The sequence below is a fragment of the Lates calcarifer genome, linkage group LG12, assembly GCF_001640805.2.
Source record: "Lates calcarifer isolate ASB-BC8 linkage group LG12, TLL_Latcal_v3, whole genome shotgun sequence".
Lineage (NCBI taxonomy): Eukaryota > Metazoa > Chordata > Actinopteri > Centropomidae > Lates > Lates calcarifer.
In genome coordinates this window covers 14420539-14441043 of record NC_066844.1, presented here as the reverse complement: position 1 = coordinate 14441043, position 20505 = coordinate 14420539, and the positions used below count along the sequence as shown (strand labels likewise).

General features: G+C 38.8%; 3 protein-coding genes across 3 annotated transcripts; all 3 read left to right on the top strand.

The window, feature by feature from the left end:
* The first annotated feature begins 5176 nt into the window (after positions 1–5176).
* LOC108885586 (blue-sensitive opsin) lies at positions 5177–7015 on the top strand. Its single transcript, XM_018679988.2, has 5 exons — positions 5177–5555; positions 5651–5819; positions 5919–6084; positions 6161–6400; positions 6756–7015. The coding sequence occupies exons 1-5, from the start codon at positions 5177–5179 to the stop codon at positions 6855–6857; spliced, it is 1056 nt and encodes a 351-aa protein (XP_018535504.1). The 3' UTR covers positions 6858–7015.
* A 1484-nt stretch (positions 7016–8499) lies between these two features.
* Positions 8500–10428, top strand: LOC108885583 (blue-sensitive opsin-like). The gene is made up of 5 exons (XM_018679984.1): positions 8500–8878; positions 8989–9157; positions 9253–9418; positions 9617–9856; positions 10327–10428. The coding sequence occupies exons 1-5, from the start codon at positions 8500–8502 to the stop codon at positions 10426–10428; spliced, it is 1056 nt and encodes a 351-aa protein (XP_018535500.1).
* A 1485-nt stretch (positions 10429–11913) lies between these two features.
* LOC108885582 (blue-sensitive opsin) lies at positions 11914–14137 on the top strand. The gene is made up of 5 exons (XM_018679983.2): positions 11914–12292; positions 12845–13013; positions 13107–13272; positions 13447–13686; positions 14033–14137. Exons 1-5 carry the CDS (start codon positions 11914–11916, stop codon positions 14135–14137), a joined length of 1059 nt encoding a protein of 352 aa, XP_018535499.1.
* The last annotated feature ends 6368 nt before the right edge of the window (positions 14138–20505 follow it).

Here is a 20505-nt window from a genome sequence, read left to right as displayed (position 1 = left end):
ACAGCAAACAAGTTAAGTCCAAATACAGCAGAAGGAAAGAGGGAGGTGATGGTTGTACTGTTTACATATTTTATCAATGATTCAGTGTGCTACTCCTGAAATTACAAAATGTGCATATCCACATGTAAGTCATAAAGGACCCAAATTAAAATGTAAAGGTCCTGCACAAACTCACAGGTGTAATAAGGGAGACCACTGGATTCTATGCACCAAATAAGAAAGATAATTTGTCTTGCTCTAACAGAAGAGAACAGACCTGTAGTCAAATAGTCTTTTTGTTCATAGGGACTGAGTGAAATCATGTGGAAGTAGCCACATTACGAGCTTGTCAAATTCTCTAAATGCTAAGGGAAGGTACATGAGTGCCTCCTTTCTTTATATACAGTCCACATCCCTCTCTAATCTCCTTTAGCATAGGGTAGCTACACTAGACAAAAGGAAAGCAGATAATGCTGTCCCACAGTTTGTTGAGGCAGCAACATGTGATCCACATCAATTACATTCACTAGCGAGGTGAAAGTGCAGTCTCTTAGCACCATGGCTGTCTTTTCCTAGGTCCTTTTGAATCCTCCTATGTTGGCTGAATGATGAAAAAGCCCAAGTAAATCTTAAGACCAGACAACATTTACGTTTCATCAGTTTTACTATGTATGTAACAATGCAGCCAGTCTTCACATAAGCATTAAAGTATATGCTCACACATTTTTCTTATTGCACATTTAAAAAAAATCAGAATAGATTGCAAACTGTTTTGCATGGAAGTGCTTTTTATGTATACCTTTTGTCCTCTTAGTTTATACAACACTCTCTGTTAAGATAGATACAGTGTGCTGTTCATCATGTCCCTTATGCAAAGCTTCAAGGTGAACACTAATATAGCAACCTAGTTCAGAGCCTGGCTGAATATTGTACTGTCAGTAAGTACCACAACATACAGCTGCACCCTCATAGCTTTGCAACACCATCAGACAGGTGATCTGTTAAAACTCATATAAACTTGTATAAACCCATGTTCTGATCAATATTGGTCCATCCATTATCCATCAGTAATAAAAATATTTCAAAAAGGTGTACCATGCGTATTAGTTAAAAGAAATTCAAATTTAAAAATGTTACCTACAGGTTGGCACGAACCTTTGTGACATATAGTTACATGTAATGTACTCTTTATCAAAATATCTTCTTTTGTTCCTGCAGCCATTCCTTTGGTCTGTATGTCTCCCAGCAGCACAATGTACCTGTAGCAGAAATGACAGAAAAAGAAACAGGATAAAAAAAAAACAAACAAAAAAAACATAGCTTTTGTATTACTGGTCAGTCATGAACTATTCTCTCACTTAAATAAAATTTGTGCATCTACTATGAAATTTCCAACATGATTAATTTATTTCAGGTTTTCAGATACTTTCAGTGTTTTTACCATGCCACATACAGTTTTTGTCTCCTTCTCGCAGCTGGTGGATCTGATCCAAACTTGTGTTCATAGAACCACTGACCGAGTCATCTTTGGGTTTCTGGATGTAACAGTAAAAATTAGGTCTTGCCACAAAAAACAATAGAAAATCTTCAGGTATTCATTTTTGTTGTCTGATAGAATGTGTAGAATTAGGTTTGTGATATAGTTGCTCAAATGTGCTTTCATTTAAGAGGAATTCAAGAAAAGCAAAAACAAAAGTAAGCTTGTAGAAACATCAGTCAGTGTGCTATTCATGTGCTGCAGGTGAGGGATTAATTCTGATGTTGTGGAAGACTTATTCAAACAGACTGGAGACTCATTAGGCACGTCAGTAGGGTAGTGATTGGATAAATGGATAAAAATTCTGAGAAACGCAACCTAAGTTTTTACCATCATTGTGACTGACTTTTCATTTTCTGCCATTTTCTAATGACTCCCAAATCACTTTGGGCCAAGAGGCAAGAAACCTGCAGTCATTTTTTTTAACTTACAGAATTGCAGCTCATCAGTCTTACACTGAGGCTACTAGAATCAAGGACATGCTTTTAAAAAAAAATATACAGTCATTCCTTTTCATCATCACATAATCAGTCAGCATAATGTTTTCATATACGCATGTGTTCACATGCGCATCAGCGGGTTAAATTGGTCTGTGGAGCCCAGACAAACACCTTGACCTTTGCATACCGCTCTGAGCTGCTGGTAATGGTTTACACACGGTAAGAGTCTTAGGGAACGGCTGGAACAGTGAACTCTGAAAGCCTAAAGAGATCATGATGTAAAGCCACACAAGTGACATGGATCAAGGCTTATGGCAGCAGGAGGTGGAGGTTTTTGCGGAGATGTATGTGGGAGTGTGTGTACGCTATGGGTTAGAGACCATTTTGCTGCTGGCTAAAATGTGCTATCAGATCAAGAGATACTTTGGATTTAAGAGACTATATTTATAAATATAGTTACCATATAGTCAAATGTTTTAAGGGATTTGTCACAAATGAAGGAATACAAGACAATGAAACAATTGAACTCAAAATAGAATAGTGGATGTTATTTCTGCCAACTGTGGTAAAACTACAGAATAAACCACTTACCTCTTTAGTTGTGACTGACGTGTTTAGAATCCCAGAAAGAAAAAAGTCTCATCCTAATGCTCTTGTAAGTCCACTGTTTTCTTAGCTTCCTATATTGAACGACAATGATCCTACTTGCTCATGTCCCTCGTCACATGTAAAACCTCATTAACCTGCTCAAAGACTTTCACAATGATGTACAAATATTTGTTTTACATTGATGGTTAGCAGATTTTTCCCCCAGATGTTACTATTAGCAATATAGCTATTAAAACCCCCCTTAAAGTTTCCATTAGTTGTGGACAATATTCTCTAAACATAGTAACATATTTACTTTTCTGTCTCATTTGTAAACAGCAACTTACTTTTAGATATTGTCTAATAAATCTGAGTTTTTACAGTCACTTTTATTTAACTAGTCTTTTGTTCCCAAAAGTTTGCACCCTTTACCTTTTCAGCATTACCGCTGCTATTAGTATTATATTTTAATTCTAGTTTGCAACAGCACATGAGAATTGATTTTTCACAGGGAGTTTATTTTTGCATTTTCAGTCTCATGGTAATGAATCTGCTATTTTTTTCTCTCCACATTTATCTAAAGCATATACAAGCTTATTTGTAACAGAGACATAGGAGTCACATCTTTCCAAAACCCAGGATTGAACCAGGGACATATAGATCTTCATTCTGACACCTATGACCTTTTTTGCCCCCGCTCATTGGTCAGGGCATGTGCATACTACCCTAACACCAACTTACAAAGGTTAAGATAATCAATAATAATGAAAATAATACCACTAATAATACCTAATATACTGTACACAAATATTCACTCGGCTAGGCTAATGAGGATTTTATTTGCACATAAAATATATTTGTGTCAAGTAAAAACCCTTAAGCAACATCCAGCGCAGTCTTAGGAGGCTATATAATTTCCATAGCAGTTGGTAATTCATTTCTAGTTTCAGCAGATGTAATGAGAATATTTCTCTCTTACTTCGATACATTTGTCACTACTGGGCTGCCTCTAGAAGTGATCTTTAACACAACAGTATCCTACAGTATCTGATTTTGATATGGGAAAACAAAATGCTCTGTTCTCTGTTGAGATCTACGCTCCACACAAGGTAATCCTTTCTTGATCCTGATACGATAATGAAGGTAAAGATCATCCATCCTAATACTAACTAAAAGCAGGTTACCCAGACTGAATGTGATTAGCTGTCGTAATAGCACTGATGACGGGATTAGCTGATTCCAAAACAATGACCTTCCTTGCAGATTGGATCCAATTGAACCACCTAAGACACTGAGATACTAAACTCATCTGAACTGTTTACTTATGGGTACATAAAGAGGGGTGACAAAAACAAACTGAATAAATGAGTGGGGAAACATTACAGATGCTTCTACACAAGTATACAATGAGCATCTATCTAGTCATGCTTGGTGGCATGTAGAAAATGCTGAGCAGGTCCAGTTAATTCAGATTTTGTATCAAGGCGGCAAGAAGAAAAGATCTAAGTAACTTTGAAAGAGGGTCCACGGATGGCAGTTGCAAACACTGCTCAACTGGCTAGTAGATCTATAGGAACAGTAACTACAGTGACATTTGCATATAGATCCATGGGCAAGACATCAGTATATAGGAAATTGTGGTAGACAGTACACATTTGATGACATTAGTGTGATATGTAAAGAAAAACAGAGGAGCAGCTCTTTCTCCATTGACAATTAGAGGGATATTATGGTAGATTTACAGTGTATAACCCCTCATTAAGAAAAGATGAATTCACATTTAAGAGTGGTGCAAAAACCATAGACACTGGTCTATGATGTGGAAAAAAGTGATATGGTTAGGTATGTCATCCTTCACCATATTCTCAACAAGTGGACGAGTGCATGTGTGGCACACACCAAAAGAACAGGGCAAAGTTGTTCTGAGTGATTGCCTTTATCCCCCTCCAGGATGACAATGCCCCCCCCCCCATCCTTAGGCCCTGAGCGGTCACTGAATGGTTTGATGAGCATGAAAATGATGTGAATCATATAGTATGGCCTTCATAGTTAGCAGATCTCAATCCATTTGAACGCCCATGGGAGATGGAGATGGACTGACAAGATAGACAGCGGTCTCCGCCACCACCATCGAAACACTCCAGAGAATGAATTGTAAAATTGAAGCCTAGGTGCATGATTGCTCAACACCTCGCTAAGAGACTTTTTCCTTTGTCACCCATCTGTACACATTTATGTCCGTACATGTACAGTATGTGTCTGGAGTGTTTTGGTGTACTCTGTATCATTCTTTTGACCTGAAATTGTGTCTTAGGGATGAGATGAGGACAGGATATCGTGAAATCTTGGATTGGCACTCAGTTTTTTATTCCACTGCACATTATACATTCTGCATTCCTTCCTGTGCCATTCTAATCTCCCTCACCAATGTAGTCTGTTCTTTGGCTGATTTAATCAGGCAATTAATTATTTAATCATTCAATCAAGTAAACAGTGGTTAGACAGCCCTATAAATTTGCTCATAGTCCTACGTAATGGACTGCCACATACAAGCGTACCTGCAGAAGAAACTGAATTGCACCATCATATAAAAAGCAAATTTTGATTTTTCTTATTATATATACTGGGCAAAATGAAGCACGGACGGGTTACAGAGCTTCCAGAGGATTTCTGGATCCCCATCCCTCTGGATACAGACAACATCACAACTCTCAGCCCCTTCCTTGTCCCCCAGGACCATCTAGCAAGCTCAGGCACCTTCTATGCAATGGCCATATACATGTTTTTTATATTTACCGTGGGCACTGCCATCAATGTGCTTACAATTGTATGCACCATCCAATACAAGAAGCTGCGGTCCCACCTCAACTACATCCTGGTGAACTTGGCCATGTCAAACCTTCTTGTATCCTGCGTGGGCTCCTTCACTGCCTGCTGCTCCTTTGCATCCAGATACTTTGTTCTTGGACCTCTGGCGTGCAAGATTGAAGGTTTTATGGTAACACTTGGTGGTAAGATGAATTCTGAGGCACAGATATATTAGATTATGGTACTTGAGTTTTAATGAAGTGAAAAATGATTTTAATTTGACTGTATGTTGTTCCAGGTATGATAAGCCTGTGGTCTCTGGCTGTGGTAGCTTTTGAAAGATGGCTGGTCATCTGCAAGCCTCTTGGTAACTTTATTTTCAAGCCTGACCATGCTATTGCTTGCTGCGTATTCACCTGGGTGTTTGCGCTTATTGCCTCAGCTCCTCCACTGTTTGGATGGAGCAGGTTAGTATTATGCACACACACACACCGTTACATTTACACTTATTATAAGTTAAAGCTGGGGCATAGGCTACACTAGGCACACTGTGATTATCTCTCCAGATATATCCCAGAAGGCCTGCAGTGCTCCTGTGGACCAGACTGGTACACCACAAACAACAAATACAACAACGAATCCTACGTGATGTTCCTTTTCTGCTTCTGCTTTGCTGTTCCCCTCACCACCATCATCTTCTGTTACTCTCAGCTGCTCATTACGCTGAAAATGGTGAGGCAGAAACAGAAAGCATTTCACCTTGACTGACGACTGTCGTGAGACTCAACTCACTTCTCTCCGTCAACAGGCAGCGAAGGCCCAAGCTGAGTCTGCCTCCACCCAGAAGGCAGAGAGGGAGGTCACCAGAATGGTGGTCATCATGGTGCTTGGCTTCCTGGTGTGCTGGCTGCCCTACACCACTTTTGCTCTGTGGGTTGTGAACAACCGAGGACAACCCTTCGACCTGAGATTTGCTTCTATACCATCTGTCTTCTCCAAGTCCTCTGCAGTCTACAACCCTGTTATCTATGTTTTGCTCAATAAGCAGGTATGACAGATGAAAACATATTACAGTTTTGGGCAGGCATAAAAAGACAGCTTAGTAATACACTATGTCTCTGAGGCATAGCAGAGTTCATGCTGTGCTTGAGAAGTACAGTTTATGGTTGTTCCTGTTGTCAGACTTGTAATTTATAATTCACCCAACCACCAAAAATAAGAAAACTCACCACAATTGAAAATGCCTTTTCATAGCAAAACACACACAAATACAATAAAAAGTAGCTACTTGGACGACAGAGAGAGACTTTGGTGTAAACAGCTCATGCTTAATTGTTATGGTTGTCAAAAAGAAGAGTTTTTAAATGTGTCTCTTAAATCTGCTTTCCTTTGAATTCTTCCAGTTCCGCTCATGCATGATGAAGATGTTGGGGATGGGTAGCGGTGAAGATGAAGAGTCATCGACGCAGTCAGTGACTGAAGTCTCCAAAGTTGGCCCTGCTTAGACTGAACATCGACACTATTTCCTTTTTACTGTCAGAATAATGCTGCACAGGTGATGGATAACTTCTCTACTGTAAATATGAACACATGATGATGTTTTGTGCATATATTTGCATAGATATCACATTTTATTCCAAAATAGGATGAATAACATATTTTTTGCACAGCAAATGTAAAAATAAATAAATAAAAAAAATGTTCAGATTAAGGTATCCAGCGATACCTGTTTATCTGATTCTTTTTTTCTTCTTTTAAATAATTCTTACACAATTCATTTATCTGTCCTAAAATCTAACCTGCCCTCTCTGACATCCTGATGACAATGTCCCTCTCTGCGTTGAGTGTTTGGAATTACAGATTTATAATGAGCACCTCCTGCTGTTACCCTGCATTTCCGAGGTCTTACGCACCTTTTGAGTTCAGGCAAGGAGAAGAAAATGCCAGTAAGCTAACACAAAGCCTGAGTTAAACCGGTAGAGTGGATTACAAAGGGATACAGCAGATGAGATTATCAGATTTAATGTTTACGGAAACCAGATTAGCGGGCAAAGACCTGCTGCGCTCTTCTTAAAGAAAGTGGGATTAACCTGTTTAACGTTTTAAGTTTTGATGACAAAGACAAAGCGTTCATACATATCTACACAGGTGCATGATGTACACATTTTTCTGTATGCAAGCAAGTGTATGCATGCTTGTGCATACACTTGCTGTGTGTGTGTGTGTGTGTGTGTGTATGTTCCTTGATTTAGATACCTGTAAGTAATGCTAAAGGACTACATCTTGAAATTCTTACTGAGTCCAGTACGGTGAGGTTGTTGAGAGCCGGATGTGGTTAATCGCCAGCATTCATATTCACAATTTAGATCATTGTCTGAACATTGTCCTCTTCATTTATTGTATTTCTCAAGGAGCAGTCAGATTAGCATCAACCCACGCTTTCAGGCCGTTAGCACACATTTCCTGTTTGTTTTTCCTCTCTTTTCTCAAAGTTTTATTTTCCTTGCAAGAAAAAGGTCGGTCACCACCCGAGCGGTCAGGAGATGGCAAAAGACCCTGAACATAGGGACATCTAGACCTTTATACCTGAGGAGCACCCCTCAAGGGGAACAAAGGATCCTTGATCTTTTTGTTCCTTGGCACCCCTTTGTCTGCCACTAGAAGTGGCATCCCACCCCTGGGGTGATCTTTCACACCTGGAGCATCCCACAGAATCCACGTTCCGATGAGAATGTAAACAAGCAAATGGTCTAGATGTCACAAATGGTTACAGATAAAGAAATTTGCCATTACACTGTTTTCCACGAAAGTAGTTGTCTTTAACAGGTCACACAAGTTTTTTCTGGACTGTAACCTATTTGGCAGCAGAGCTAGAATAGGAAAGCACTAAATGAATTACACCAATTAATGCAAGCCCCGTATAAATAAATCAATCAATTATAGAATCAATTAATTGGGATGAGCGGCATGCTGGGACCCTTTATAAAAGTCAGTCCTCCACAAGAGATTGACTTTAGAGATGTTTGTGACACCAACGCTGTAGCATTCCTGTCTGCCTTTTAAAACGTATTCTTGATATATGTGATTTCAAGGATAACATTTAGGAGGTGTAACAGCTTTGATAAATAATCATACAAAGAGAGCAAAATGAGGGCAAATCGGGGTACGGAGCTGCCAGAGGACTTCTGGATACCCATCTCTCTGGATACCAACAACATCACATCACTCAGCCCTTTCCTCGTTCCTCAGGATCACCTGGGGAGCTCGGGCACCTTCTATGCCATGGCAGGATTTATGCTCTTCACATTTGTGGCCGGCACTGGCATCAACATCCTCACCATCGCATGCACAATCCAATACAAGAAGCTGCGGTCCCACCTCAACTACATCCTGGTGAACTTGGCCGTGGCAAACCTTCTCGTATCCTGCGTGGGCTCCTTCACTGCCTTCTGCTCCTTTGCTTCCAGATATTTCATTTTCGGACCTCTAGCGTGCAAGATTGAAGGCTTTATGGCAACGCTTGGGGGTAAGATTTGTAAACAATTCACAAATTCCATTTGAGCATGACTTCCTTTCACTGGGCTAACTTATAATAATTTGAAAAGAGTCTTAAACCGTCGGCCTGTCTCATTCCAGGTATGGTAAGCCTGTGGTCTCTGGCTGTGGTAGCTTTTGAAAGATGGCTGGTCATCTGCAAGCCTCTTGGTAACTTTATTTTCAAGCCTGACCATGCTATTGCTTGCTGCGTATTCACCTGGGTGTTTGCGCTTATTGCCTCAGTTCCTCCACTGTTTGGATGGAGCAGGTAAGCAATCGGAACCAGACAACACACTTAAAATTCATCTCACACCATAAGGAAGTTCAGATATATACTCATTGCCTTTGTGATTATCTCTCCAGATACATCCCAGAAGGCCTACAGTGCTCCTGTGGACCAGACTGGTACACCACAAACAACAAATACAACAATGAATCCTATGTAATATTCCTTTTCTGCTTCTGCTTCGCTGTTCCCTTCGTTACCATCGTCTTCTGCTACACTCAGCTGCTCATTACACTGAAAATGGTGAGGCAAAGAAATCACTCACACAAAACACCTTAAAATGATCATAAAGTTTAAATGTATTAGCTTTGCATGCCATCTTAAAATGAATCAAGCCAAAGTTTAACGGAATAAAACTGTCACTACAACCAGTGCAACTAGTAGCAATCCATTCAGTGATATTTCTTGCACCTTTCACCCGGCTCCTCTCTCTGTTAACAGGCAGCAAAAGCCCAAGCTGAGTCTGCCTCCACCCAGAAGGCAGAGAGGGAAGTGACCAGGATGGTGGTTGTCATGGTGCTTGGCTTCCTAGTGTGCTGGATGCCCTACGCCAGTTTTGCTCTGTGGGTCGTGAACAACCGTGGGCAACCTTTTGACCTGAGGCTAGCGACCATACCCTCTTGCTTATCCAAGGGCTCTGCGGTCTACAACCCTGTTATCTACGTCGTCTTTAATAAACAGGTCAGCTGAATGTTGTGATGAACATCTCATTCGGAAAGGGATTCACTTTTTACTATGTGGCAAAGAAACATGTAGGGGAACTGATGTAGGATCCTGTCGATATGAAATCAAAGCATTTTAAATAATATAATCATAAAGTGTTTTTATACACTAACCAGTTCTGGCAGATATTCTTTAATTGGATAGCACAGTGATTCAGTGGTGTCACATTTTAAAGGATTCCCCTCTTAGTGTGTAACAGACCGTAACTTGGAAAATTACTTGCTGCTTGCACAGAAGTTTTGAACCAGTGCTTTATTGTATTAATCTGACCATACCACAACATTCATATCACCATTCATATATCTGCCTTGCCAGGATGGTGATGTCAAACTAAAACCACTATATACAGAAGTATCTCGATGGCTACATTTAATGCTACATTTGTTCTTCTTCCTGTTAGTAAACTTTTTTTTTTTTCTCCCTTTCAGTTCCGTTCATGCATGATGACGATGCTGGGGATGGGGGGAGGTGAGGAGGAATCGTCATCAACAACGTCAGTGACTGAAGTTTCCAAAGTTGGGCCTGCTTAGACTGAACATCAAGACTTCCCTGATTTCTTTGCCACTAATGATTTGTGAATTGTAAATAACAATGGCTATACCTGTGTGTATGTTTTGTCATATGAAGGAATGTATGTGCAAAGTTGTAATTCAAGTAAGAAATCATAAATAATATGCAATGTGAAAAATAAAAAAATATATATAAACATGCTTATAGTGTCTGTATATTACTCATACTGGAAATCAGCACAGTCACTGGTTTGGACCTTATGAGTATATTTTGACCCATATTAATTGCAACATACAAGAGACTCTTACACAAGCTGTGTTATGAAAATAAATCATTATTTACTGAGAAATTAAAAAAAGTTGGGGTGCCCCCATGGCTGAATGGTTAGAGTGCATGCTGAGCTGGCAGACCCTGGTTGGACTCCTGATCCAACTGGACCTTTGTTGCATGTCATTCCCTTACACTCTCCCTGTTTCCTGTCTCTCTCACTGTCCTATCAAATATAGGCAAAAGCACCCTCATAGCCGAATGGTTAGGGCGCATAGGGTCCTAGTGGTCTGAGCAGGTGGACCCTCGTTCAACTCCCGATCCGGCCAGATCTTTACTGCGTGTCATTCCACTCTCTCCCTGTTTCCTCTCTCTCTCTCTCTCTCACTGTCCTGTGAATAAAGGTGAAAAATGCCCAAAAAAGTACTTTAAAAAATAATAAATAAATAAATATAGGCAAAATCCTAACATAATAATAATAATAATAATTGAAAAAACAAAGCAAAACAATTAAATTAAAAAATGCAATATGACAGAGAGGTTATTTCTATCCCTACAGAAACATATTTAGTGTAAAAACAGTGAGGTTCCAAATAGAGTAAGGTCCAAGGCCATTTTTCTCAAAATTAATTAAACTAACAAATTATTTAGAATGTTACTATTTCAGACTTTTTTTTTTATAATAAATCTCCTCTAATACATCAGGATACCTGTCAAAAAACAAAAAATTTGAAACTCTTTGAAAATATTGGTACTGTGCCAAGAGACATAAAGCCTGAGGTAAACTGGCACTAACCTGGATTACTGAGGGCCGAATGCATGCGACTGAGCTCCTGAACATCAGTGATGATCAGATCACGTGGTTCACAAACACAGGGCCCTTGCACTGGGATGTAATGAGATGATCCCTGCCAACTAGGTATTGAGACACTTAATCTCTATATTAGCTCAAAGGTGTTGTTATGGGAGTGGGTTATGTGTATGTGTGGTCTGTGTGGCCCGTAAATCCCCTTCTTAAGCCAATTAAGTTGAGCCTGAGTAATATTTAAAGTTCCTATAAATGCAGCTTTAACTCTGCATTGAAGAGACAAAGCTCCACAAGAAGACACTAAAAACATCAAATCTCTGATTAGTGTTTGAATTGTAAGGAATTTATTTGTAGAATTTGAACAATAGTATCAATTTAACATCTTTTTGAACAGTGCTTGAATTTTTATTTGACTCACAACCGGAGAAAGATGAGGGGAAATCGTCCCGTGGAGTTCCCAGAAGACTTCTGGATCCCCATCCCTCTGGACACCAACAACATCACATCCCTCAGCCCGTACCTGGTTCCCCAGGATCACCTAGGAAGCTCAGGAATCTTTTATTCCATGTCAGCTTTTATGTTCTTCCTGTTTGTGACTGGTACGGGCATCAATACACTTACTATTGCATGCACTGCTCAATATAAGAAGCTCCGGTCTCATCTGAACTACATCCTGGTGAACTTGGCTGTGGCAAACCTCCTCGTCTCCTCTGTGGGCTCCTTCACCTGCTTCTACTGCTTTGCCTTCAGATACATGATTCTTGGTCCGCTCGGGTGCAAGATTGAAGGATTTACAGCAACTCTTGGTGGTAAGGAGGATAAGGATTAATTCTACTGAGCAAAAATAGCTTACATACAAGCAAATATTTTCTTTTTATGTGTGAGATATATTCTTATGTGTATTGTTTGTAAAGCACAATTACTATGATAGAAAAAAAAATCTCATGGTGAATTTGGTTGTGTGGAGATCTTTTTCAATAATTTTGGACTCACTGATGCCTCCAGCACCTTAGTAGAGAACTAGTCTACTAATTTTAAAAAATCATAATGCTGCATAAAGCATAATGCCGCAGTTCCACATCTTTGCATTAGTTGGCTTCAAGTTGTCTGATTTATTTATTTTTTAAAGCCAGGCTGGCTCTGACTTCCCTAAATTTCTGGTCTTTTAATTCTTCATGAAGCTGGATGCAAAGTGAGATCCCCAGGCAGAAGACCAGAGACTGTTAATTTATATGTATTAACTAAGAAATAGATGTTCATTCCACATTAGGTATATATATATATATATATATATATATTACAAATATGTAGTATGGAAGTGTAATCAGTATCAGTCTTTTCTCTTTTCTGGCTTGTTACAGGTATGGTAAGCCTCTGGTCTCTTGCTGTGGTAGCTTTTGAAAGATGGCTGGTTGTCTGCAAGCCACTTGGGAACTTTGCCTTCAAACCTCACCATGCGATAGCTTGTTGCGCAGTCACTTGGGTCTTTGCTTTGATTGCTGCAGTTCCTCCTCTGGTTGGATGGAGTAGGTCAGACTGAACACTGAAAACAGTTGCGTTCATCTTTTATTATAGTCCTATTATTCTCAGAGAGTCACACTGATTCATTGTCTTTCTCTCCAGGTATATCCCAGAGGGCATGCAGTGCTCCTGTGGACCAGACTGGTACACAACTGACAACAAGTTTAACAACGAGTCCTACGTGATGTTCCTCTTCTGTTTCTGCTTTTCTGTCCCCTTCTTTACCATTGTTTTCTGCTACTCACAGCTGCTTTTCATGCTGAAATCGGTAGGAAATATTTCTCAGGTTATCTATTGTTGTCTATGGGGTTTAGTTACATTGCATGTACTTTCTTAAAGAACTTTCTTAAATAAAAAATAACTCACTTCATTTCATAGACCTGAGTGTGCATGTGCATCCCTCAGATCCACCACTGAATTCTGTACTTCTCCTCCTCAACAGGCAGCAAAAGCCCAAGCAGAGTCTGCCTCCACCCAGAAGGCAGAGAGGGAGGTGACCAGGATGGTGGTTGTCATGGTACTGGGCTTCCTGGTATGTTGGATGCCTTATGCCTCCTTTGCTCTTTGGGTTGTGAACAACCGAGGACAGCCATTTGACCTGAGACTGGCAACCATACCCTCCTGCCTCTCTAAAGCTTCAACAGTCTACAACCCTGTTATTTACATCCTCCTCAATAAACAGGTGAGTTTATTGTCAAGTATTCACTTTGATTTAAAAGATACACAGTGGAACAAGGTTAGTTATACTGAACTTAAAACAGTGACAAAGGAACACAGTTGATTTCAATCATAAGTGAGAAGGCCAACAGTGCCCCCTAATGGTGTCTTTCAAAACATACAGAGAGCTTGCTCCATGTCCAGAGAGAAAACTTTATTATCAATTTGTATTTTATGATTGAATTATGTGAACTAAGTAATTATATATTGTTACCGCATATGATCCCTGAGAGAGTGACCTGCAAAAGAAAGGTATTTCCCCCAGCAACAAATGAAACAAAACAAAAAAGTGTGACCATTTTGTTTTTCAGTTCCGCTCATGTATAAGGAAGACCCTGGGGATGAGTGGAGGCGATGATGAGGAGTCATCAGCAAGTCAATCAGTAACTGAAGTGTCTAAAGTCGGACCTGCTTAAATGATTCTCTGTTACATATTGTAAATAACTCTGTATAGAAAAATAGAATTATATCATTCTTACAGATAGAGTTATAAGCAAAGGAAAAAAAACTAATACAAAAATAAAAAATGATGCCAGTGATGAAGTGATTATTTGTGTCTTTACTAGGATATCAGCTGCAGCTGCACATAACAAAAATGTATCATCTTTTAGTTTTGTATTCAGTTGTAGATTTTCATTTGTCTTATAAGAACTGAAGTTTCAGGTCACTGGAAACCCATAGTAGTTATTAGTCGTTTAACCTGTCAAAGGAAATGCTTGTGAGAAATTGAGGATCTTTGTGAATGAGTTTGAAAACATGTAGTGAATTTGTTGTGTTGGATTTCACGCGTGAATGTAAAAACTACAACTAACAGAGACTTGATAAATAGCTGACCTACAGCTTTACAGCTATTACCTCTGCTTGAGAAAAAAACAAAACAAAACAAAACAAAACAAAAAATCTTTAAATGTGGGCAAACATTAAGAAAACACCCTGGATCAGCTGACCAGACATTGTAAGCTTGTAAGATTATTACGTTGTACATGGGAAAAAGTCCACAAATGCATTTGTCAATGATTCTAAATAAATTACATGTTTCTATAATGTTGTTTTTATAATGTAACAAAGTTACATTTTTAAATAGTGGTGACTTAAAGAAAATGCCAAAACCCTACCCACATTTCTGCCTTATTGACATTCCCTGGATTTATTGTAGTGCTCAACAGAGCTTCAAAGTGCAAACTTTACTTTATATTTAAAAACCTCAGCAGTAAACTAGAAAGACAATTTGCAGTGAAATATGTTTTGAGTGAAACTTGAAAGCACAGGAGGACTACAATAAATGTCTTTGTTTATCTTTATATGGCTTAATGACCTGATGTTGTCTCTCTGCTGGAAACATGTAGCCAAACTCAAATTAATCCAGTCTGTCAGTCAGCCTTATCTGTCGACCATAATGTGCCCGTTACTTCACCAGTTTACTCACCAATCAGAGAATTAAAGGCTTTACCTTTCAGGGGTTAGACAATTACTTGGCAACTGGCAAACAGACACACACATGCACATGCACACACAGACACACACACACACACACACACACACACACAGTGAGCTACAGGAATACAATTTATCATTATCATTATTATTAGTAGTAGTATGATAAACGGCTCACTGTTTAAAGTCGTCATATCCACTTGCTTTCAAATGGTTTAGCACAATAAGCAAAAGAGGGCTGAATAGGATTACCCGGTAATCCCAGTCTAGGCACTTACACCCAAGTCCCCATGTTGGCACAGATCAAAAGTAAATGTACAATCTAGAAAAAAAAGCAAGATTTTTTTTAACATCATTAGCATGAATTAATGTTTACATTTATGTTAGAAATATTGCAAATAAGCTATTTAAAAGCTGTTGTATAAAATTCAAGACAAGTTCAAAGCACCATTGTCAGTTTTGTAACAGTTTCCCATAAAGATAGAGTTAATCATGGAAAAGGCATGCAGGGATAAGTAAAATCCATACAATAAATCTGATTACATACAAATATGAACATGAACTATGAATAATACTGACACATTTTGTACACCTGTCATATTGGAAAATTTATCTGTCAGTACTTGGAAATACCACTGTTGCAACTCAGGGTTTTTTGGACATCATGGGATACCTGCGCAGGGGAAGGCAAAGGGAGAACAAGAATATTCTGGGCATTAGAAAACCCCTCAACAACATATGCACAAACCCGAGAGAAGGATTATACCTGATGTGAAGTGAACACAAGACCGTATGACTAGCAAAAGTGGACTCAGCTCACTTCACACCAGTGTAATCATTTGTGGCCACTAAGTGTCACTATTTATGTAGACCACCTTCTATTCAGACAGCGAGCGTAAATAACTAAGCTTTCACCACATGGGGGTCATGGAGAGTCTCGTCGATAGTCGGGAGCAGATCCGAGTTCTGCTAGTAGTGAACTTTTACTAAACACGAATAGTTCAGAACTAGCGGAATTCCAGACCTACCCTCGAAACATCACAGCACCTCATGGAAAAAGAAGTCCAGAGGGGTAAAAACTATAATCAAATCCATCTCTTGGAGCAAAACACTATCAAGAACACATTTTTAAAAATCTGTTTGATTACATCAATATTACTTAAACAATAGTAAACATTCAGTAAAGTTAAGCACTATTATGCAAATTTGGAAATAGTGTAAAATAGAAGAGAAGTTTACAGATTTCTTCAGTTTTGGGATCCATCCTCCTCTTGATGTGCAGTCCTTGTCCTACATGGAGTTCTTATCAAATCTGCAAGCCAGGTACCTGTGCAAGCAGTGGACTAGAGAAAAAACACAGAATCAACGGATTAAAATAAACCACGATAGCCGCTTTGGTTAACCTCTACTTTTTCCTGAAGTGAACTGTTGTTCCGGAGAGATTAAAGTGTTATGGAGTGAGAATGCCAGAAGTAATTACTCTTTGTTAATCTGTTTTGTGGAAGAACCTGAGTTGTCCGTATAATCTGCTTTGGTCTGCTGGGACATGAGAAATCTTGACCCGCATTTCACTAGGTCAACCAGATTCTCATTAGAGCTTCAAACCAAGATGGAAGAAAGTGCTACAGCTGTTAACTAACAAACCCTTAAACAAGACACAATCATGTAAGGTCAGTTTTATCAATGCTATAATTCAGTGCTTGGTACAGAGGTTCTTAATCAGGCAATGCAGGGTATACCTGCTTAGAACTGCCTTATAAGCAAAAATAAAGCAAATGGAAATAAATAAAAATATCCACAATTAAGTATCCTCTAAAATGCCGTTTTCCACCGTGCTATGCTGATGGAGAGTTTCTTTCAAAATAAAATATCTGAAAACCTGACAACTAGTACAAAATATTTCATGCATGAGAGTAATGACACACTTACTTACACTTACACTTACTTAATTGTTAACATAGTTAATACTGTATAGGAGAATTTAAATGGCAAATTATGCACTGACAAACACCCAAAATTGACAGTCCTGTAAATTTGATTGAATCTCTTACCTTATTTCTCATTTCCATTTGACCGTATCACATTCAAACTGTGAGGCAATTTAAACATATTGATTCTTTTAAATAAATATTGATGAAAAAAGGGGACAAAACAGTGAGAAGATTATAACAGATGAGATATCCTTATGCTCCAATACCTGTCAGATGGTTTAGGAATAGTTATCAATATTTGTGGTTGGACGGCATATTGTATGGACCAGATAGTTTTGAGCACACTTGTAGATTCTAAGAGAGCTCCTTGTGTTTCTTGAGAATGCATCATGTCTGTGAAGATTCTCAGTCATTCAGATCATGGTTATCTAATGATGGTTATACATCTTTTATTGAATCTGGTATTTTGAGGTGTTATTCACTGCAATGTGATATGTAAATGTATGCTACATGGATGCAAGTGTTAACACATATCTTTCTAAAATATTCAATGTATAGCCAGTCAAAATATTAAATGTACTGAATAATTCTGCTCAGCCCCCAGGCTTCAATGGAGGACATTAACTAGGTTATGGTAAGCATGCTGGGCAGATCTTGCACCTTAAACAAAGTCTAACCCATTCTTTTCTTGTATCTACATTAAAATGGCTGTAGCCTTCAACAGTTAAGAGCTGTTATCAGTTTAACACAACATAGGTGACACCTTGCTGCAAGACATGAGGCAGGTCTTAGTGGTTTTGTTAAACATATTTAGTTCAGCTGCTGAAAACACCTGTTCAGCTGGGACAGCCCAGAATGAGCAAATATTGTTGTGCCGACCAGTCTAGAATTTCACTTCCATCAGTAAACAAGATTTTCATTTTTCTTTGTTTTTAAGGTAGTTGTTAAAATCTCCTTGCTCCCAGCGATCTGCAATCACATGTACCTGCCATCTAATTGATGATGCTGCAAGGTCGTTTAATTCGACTGATTAGGGAGATAATGGAGTTTTTACAGAAACTGAAGAGGCACTGTATGGTGTTCATGTACTCCTGTTGGATAGAATGCAGTGGTTTTCTCAAGTTGCATTGTGCCACTTGTTGGATGTTAGAAGCTACTCTACACAGCAGTGGCCTAACCATCAGGAGCAATCTGGGGCTCAGTGTCTTGCTCAAGGGCACTTTGACATGAGAGACTGGTGGATAACCCACTCTACCTGCTTAGCTGCAGCTGCCCTATATGTCATGTTTTTACTGTGTAAGAGAACCATGCTTTCAGATTCACTAATGAGTAACACTGAAAAGCATCTCCATTATGGCTGAGGTCTCTGTACAAACTTGTGTGTGTGTGTTGGTGTTGCTGTATTAAAAAAAAAAGATTTTTTAAAAAAGACCACTTGATAAATATTTCATTTAAATCTGGTCATCTGGAAAAATTCTTTTTAAATCTGGAGTTATTGAATTATACTACAGGACAAATAGCATAATATTTTATCTAAATAGCTGGAGAAAATTGTAACAGTGAAATCTCTGACCAATCTAGCAGAGCACCAGTTACCTCATCCTGACCCATTTTGATTTAGACCTAAGCATTCTACTGAAATAGCAAAACGTGTGCTGTGGGTGATCAGATAAGGGGAAAGAGAGTACCAAAGTCAAAGTTTAGTTTACTCATTTCAAACTAACGTATTTGTGATTTTCAGAGAGAGATACACTGGACTCACAGTTTAAAAATGTTGGACAAAATACCAACATGTTCAGATATGAATATCTCAGACTGGTTTGGCACCAGTTCAACTGTGTAGCAGAGGACTAGTGTGGAGCTGGAGCCCAAATTTATACCTGTGATTCTGTGGTCTACACAAATGGCAAGTCCTTTAAACCTTTAAGCACAAGGGCAAGCCACTTGTGTAGAGCTTTAAGTTTAAAGCAGCTAACAATATCTGAAGTTTATAGCTGCATGGCATGGTTCCTTTTGTTGCACCATGAATTACATAAAGAGGGTTAATATTATTGAATGAGATTATTTTTTAATCCAGTCTGAAGCATGATCAAAATTTAGGAGAACAGTGTAGCCAGACCATAACCTTTTCTCACATGCCTTACTGTATAACATAACGCTGTGATGCTGAGTGGATAGAATTAACTGAGGATTACTTCATCAACAATCAATCAAAAGGATCAATAATCATCACTGTCACATTCTAGAGATATAATACTATGTTTTTCTTTTTTAATAAAATAACTTCAAATGGAGATCCCAATTTGAAATCTGTAGGTTGTCCAGTTTTCTCTTTTGTTTTTATGCCTCTGCACCAGCGACAGCAATGGCCAGGGGCATTATGTTTTTACGTTGTCCATTGGTCTTTGTGAACACAGTATCTCTGGAACACTCTGACAGAATTTCTTCAAAAATGGCACAAGTGTTAAGTTGGACTCATGGTTGAAGTGATTAGAATTTGATAGTCAAAGGTCAAGGTCACTCACAAAATGCATTTTTGGCCACAATTCAAGAAATCATATGATAATTAAAATAAAGTACACTTAATACCTTTTGTTAAATTCCCTCAGAGTCTTCACTATGTGTATTATATACTGATAGACATGGATGTAAACTGCAACTTGATTGGTTGATGGTGGCATCTGTGAGGCGGTAACTCTAGTTTGTTTATTATTTTGACTTACCATGTACTTTTACGTACTTAATCAATATGCTTTTAATTTGGCAATTTGTAAAACATAGATGGTATAATCACTGTATAATGAATTTGTCAGTATGGTTGTCCTTCTTTTAACTGAACTGTTAAAAACAAAATAATATGAAGGCGAGGCAGAGGAGTTAGGGCCTTGGTACCACACTGTGTCATCTGACTATGTTTGACACAAAATTGCCTTTACCTGATTGAATGGCCACATTGATAGCCTTCTAGCCCCACTCTGGCTGCATCCCACTGCCTCCCTTATCCAATCTCTCTCCACAAATTCTATCTGTTGTACATCAACAGACACTACATCATTGTAGTCTCAATGTAATGAACTGCACAAAAAAAAGGATGGGGTACCTAGGAAGAGAAATCTTGCCTACTTTACTTACTTCTTCTTACGCGATTAATCTCTTCTGTAAAGTGGGTGTGACTGTAGGATCGTCTGTTTTCGAAAGTTAGAAAATTGTCAGCTGCAGCCTTTCTCCGATTCTGGCATCAGCGTTTCAGATGCAGTTAGAAAAGCGCCTCTTTTGAAACATACTGATGACTTCAAGAGAGAAGAGGTATCACTAAATGACTAAAAAATAAACTGTTGCAGAGAGGATAAGGCAGGGTTTGTTTGTTTTTGTTTTTTTTTTCCACAAATGACATTTCTAAAAAGACTGAATCATCTCCA

What these genes read in the sequence shown, in the direction of transcription:
- LOC108885586 (XM_018679988.2), top strand. Translation starts at nt 5,177, where the DNA reads ATGAAGCACGGACGGGTTACAGAGCTTCCAGAGGATTTCTGGATCCCC. An exon ending in TTTTATGGTAACACTTGGTG is followed by an intron (nt 5,556 to 5,650) that starts GTAAGATGAATT and finishes ATGTTGTTCCAG; the next exon opens with GTATGATAAGCCTGTGGTCT. An exon ending in TGCTCATTACGCTGAAAATG is followed by an intron (nt 6,085 to 6,160) that starts GTGAGGCAGAAA and finishes CTCCGTCAACAG; the next exon opens with GCAGCGAAGGCCCAAGCTGA.
- LOC108885583 (XM_018679984.1), top strand. Translation starts at nt 8,500, where the DNA reads ATGAGGGCAAATCGGGGTACGGAGCTGCCAGAGGACTTCTGGATACCC. An exon ending in TGCTCATTACACTGAAAATG is followed by an intron (nt 9,419 to 9,616) that starts GTGAGGCAAAGA and finishes CTCTGTTAACAG; the next exon opens with GCAGCAAAAGCCCAAGCTGA. An exon ending in ACGTCGTCTTTAATAAACAG is followed by an intron (nt 9,857 to 10,326) that starts GTCAGCTGAATG and finishes TCTCCCTTTCAG; the next exon opens with TTCCGTTCATGCATGATGAC.
- LOC108885582 (XM_018679983.2), top strand. Translation starts at nt 11,914, where the DNA reads ATGAGGGGAAATCGTCCCGTGGAGTTCCCAGAAGACTTCTGGATCCCC. An exon ending in CCTCTGGTTGGATGGAGTAG is followed by an intron (nt 13,014 to 13,106) that starts GTCAGACTGAAC and finishes CTTTCTCTCCAG; the next exon opens with GTATATCCCAGAGGGCATGC. An exon ending in TGCTTTTCATGCTGAAATCG is followed by an intron (nt 13,273 to 13,446) that starts GTAGGAAATATT and finishes CCTCCTCAACAG; the next exon opens with GCAGCAAAAGCCCAAGCAGA.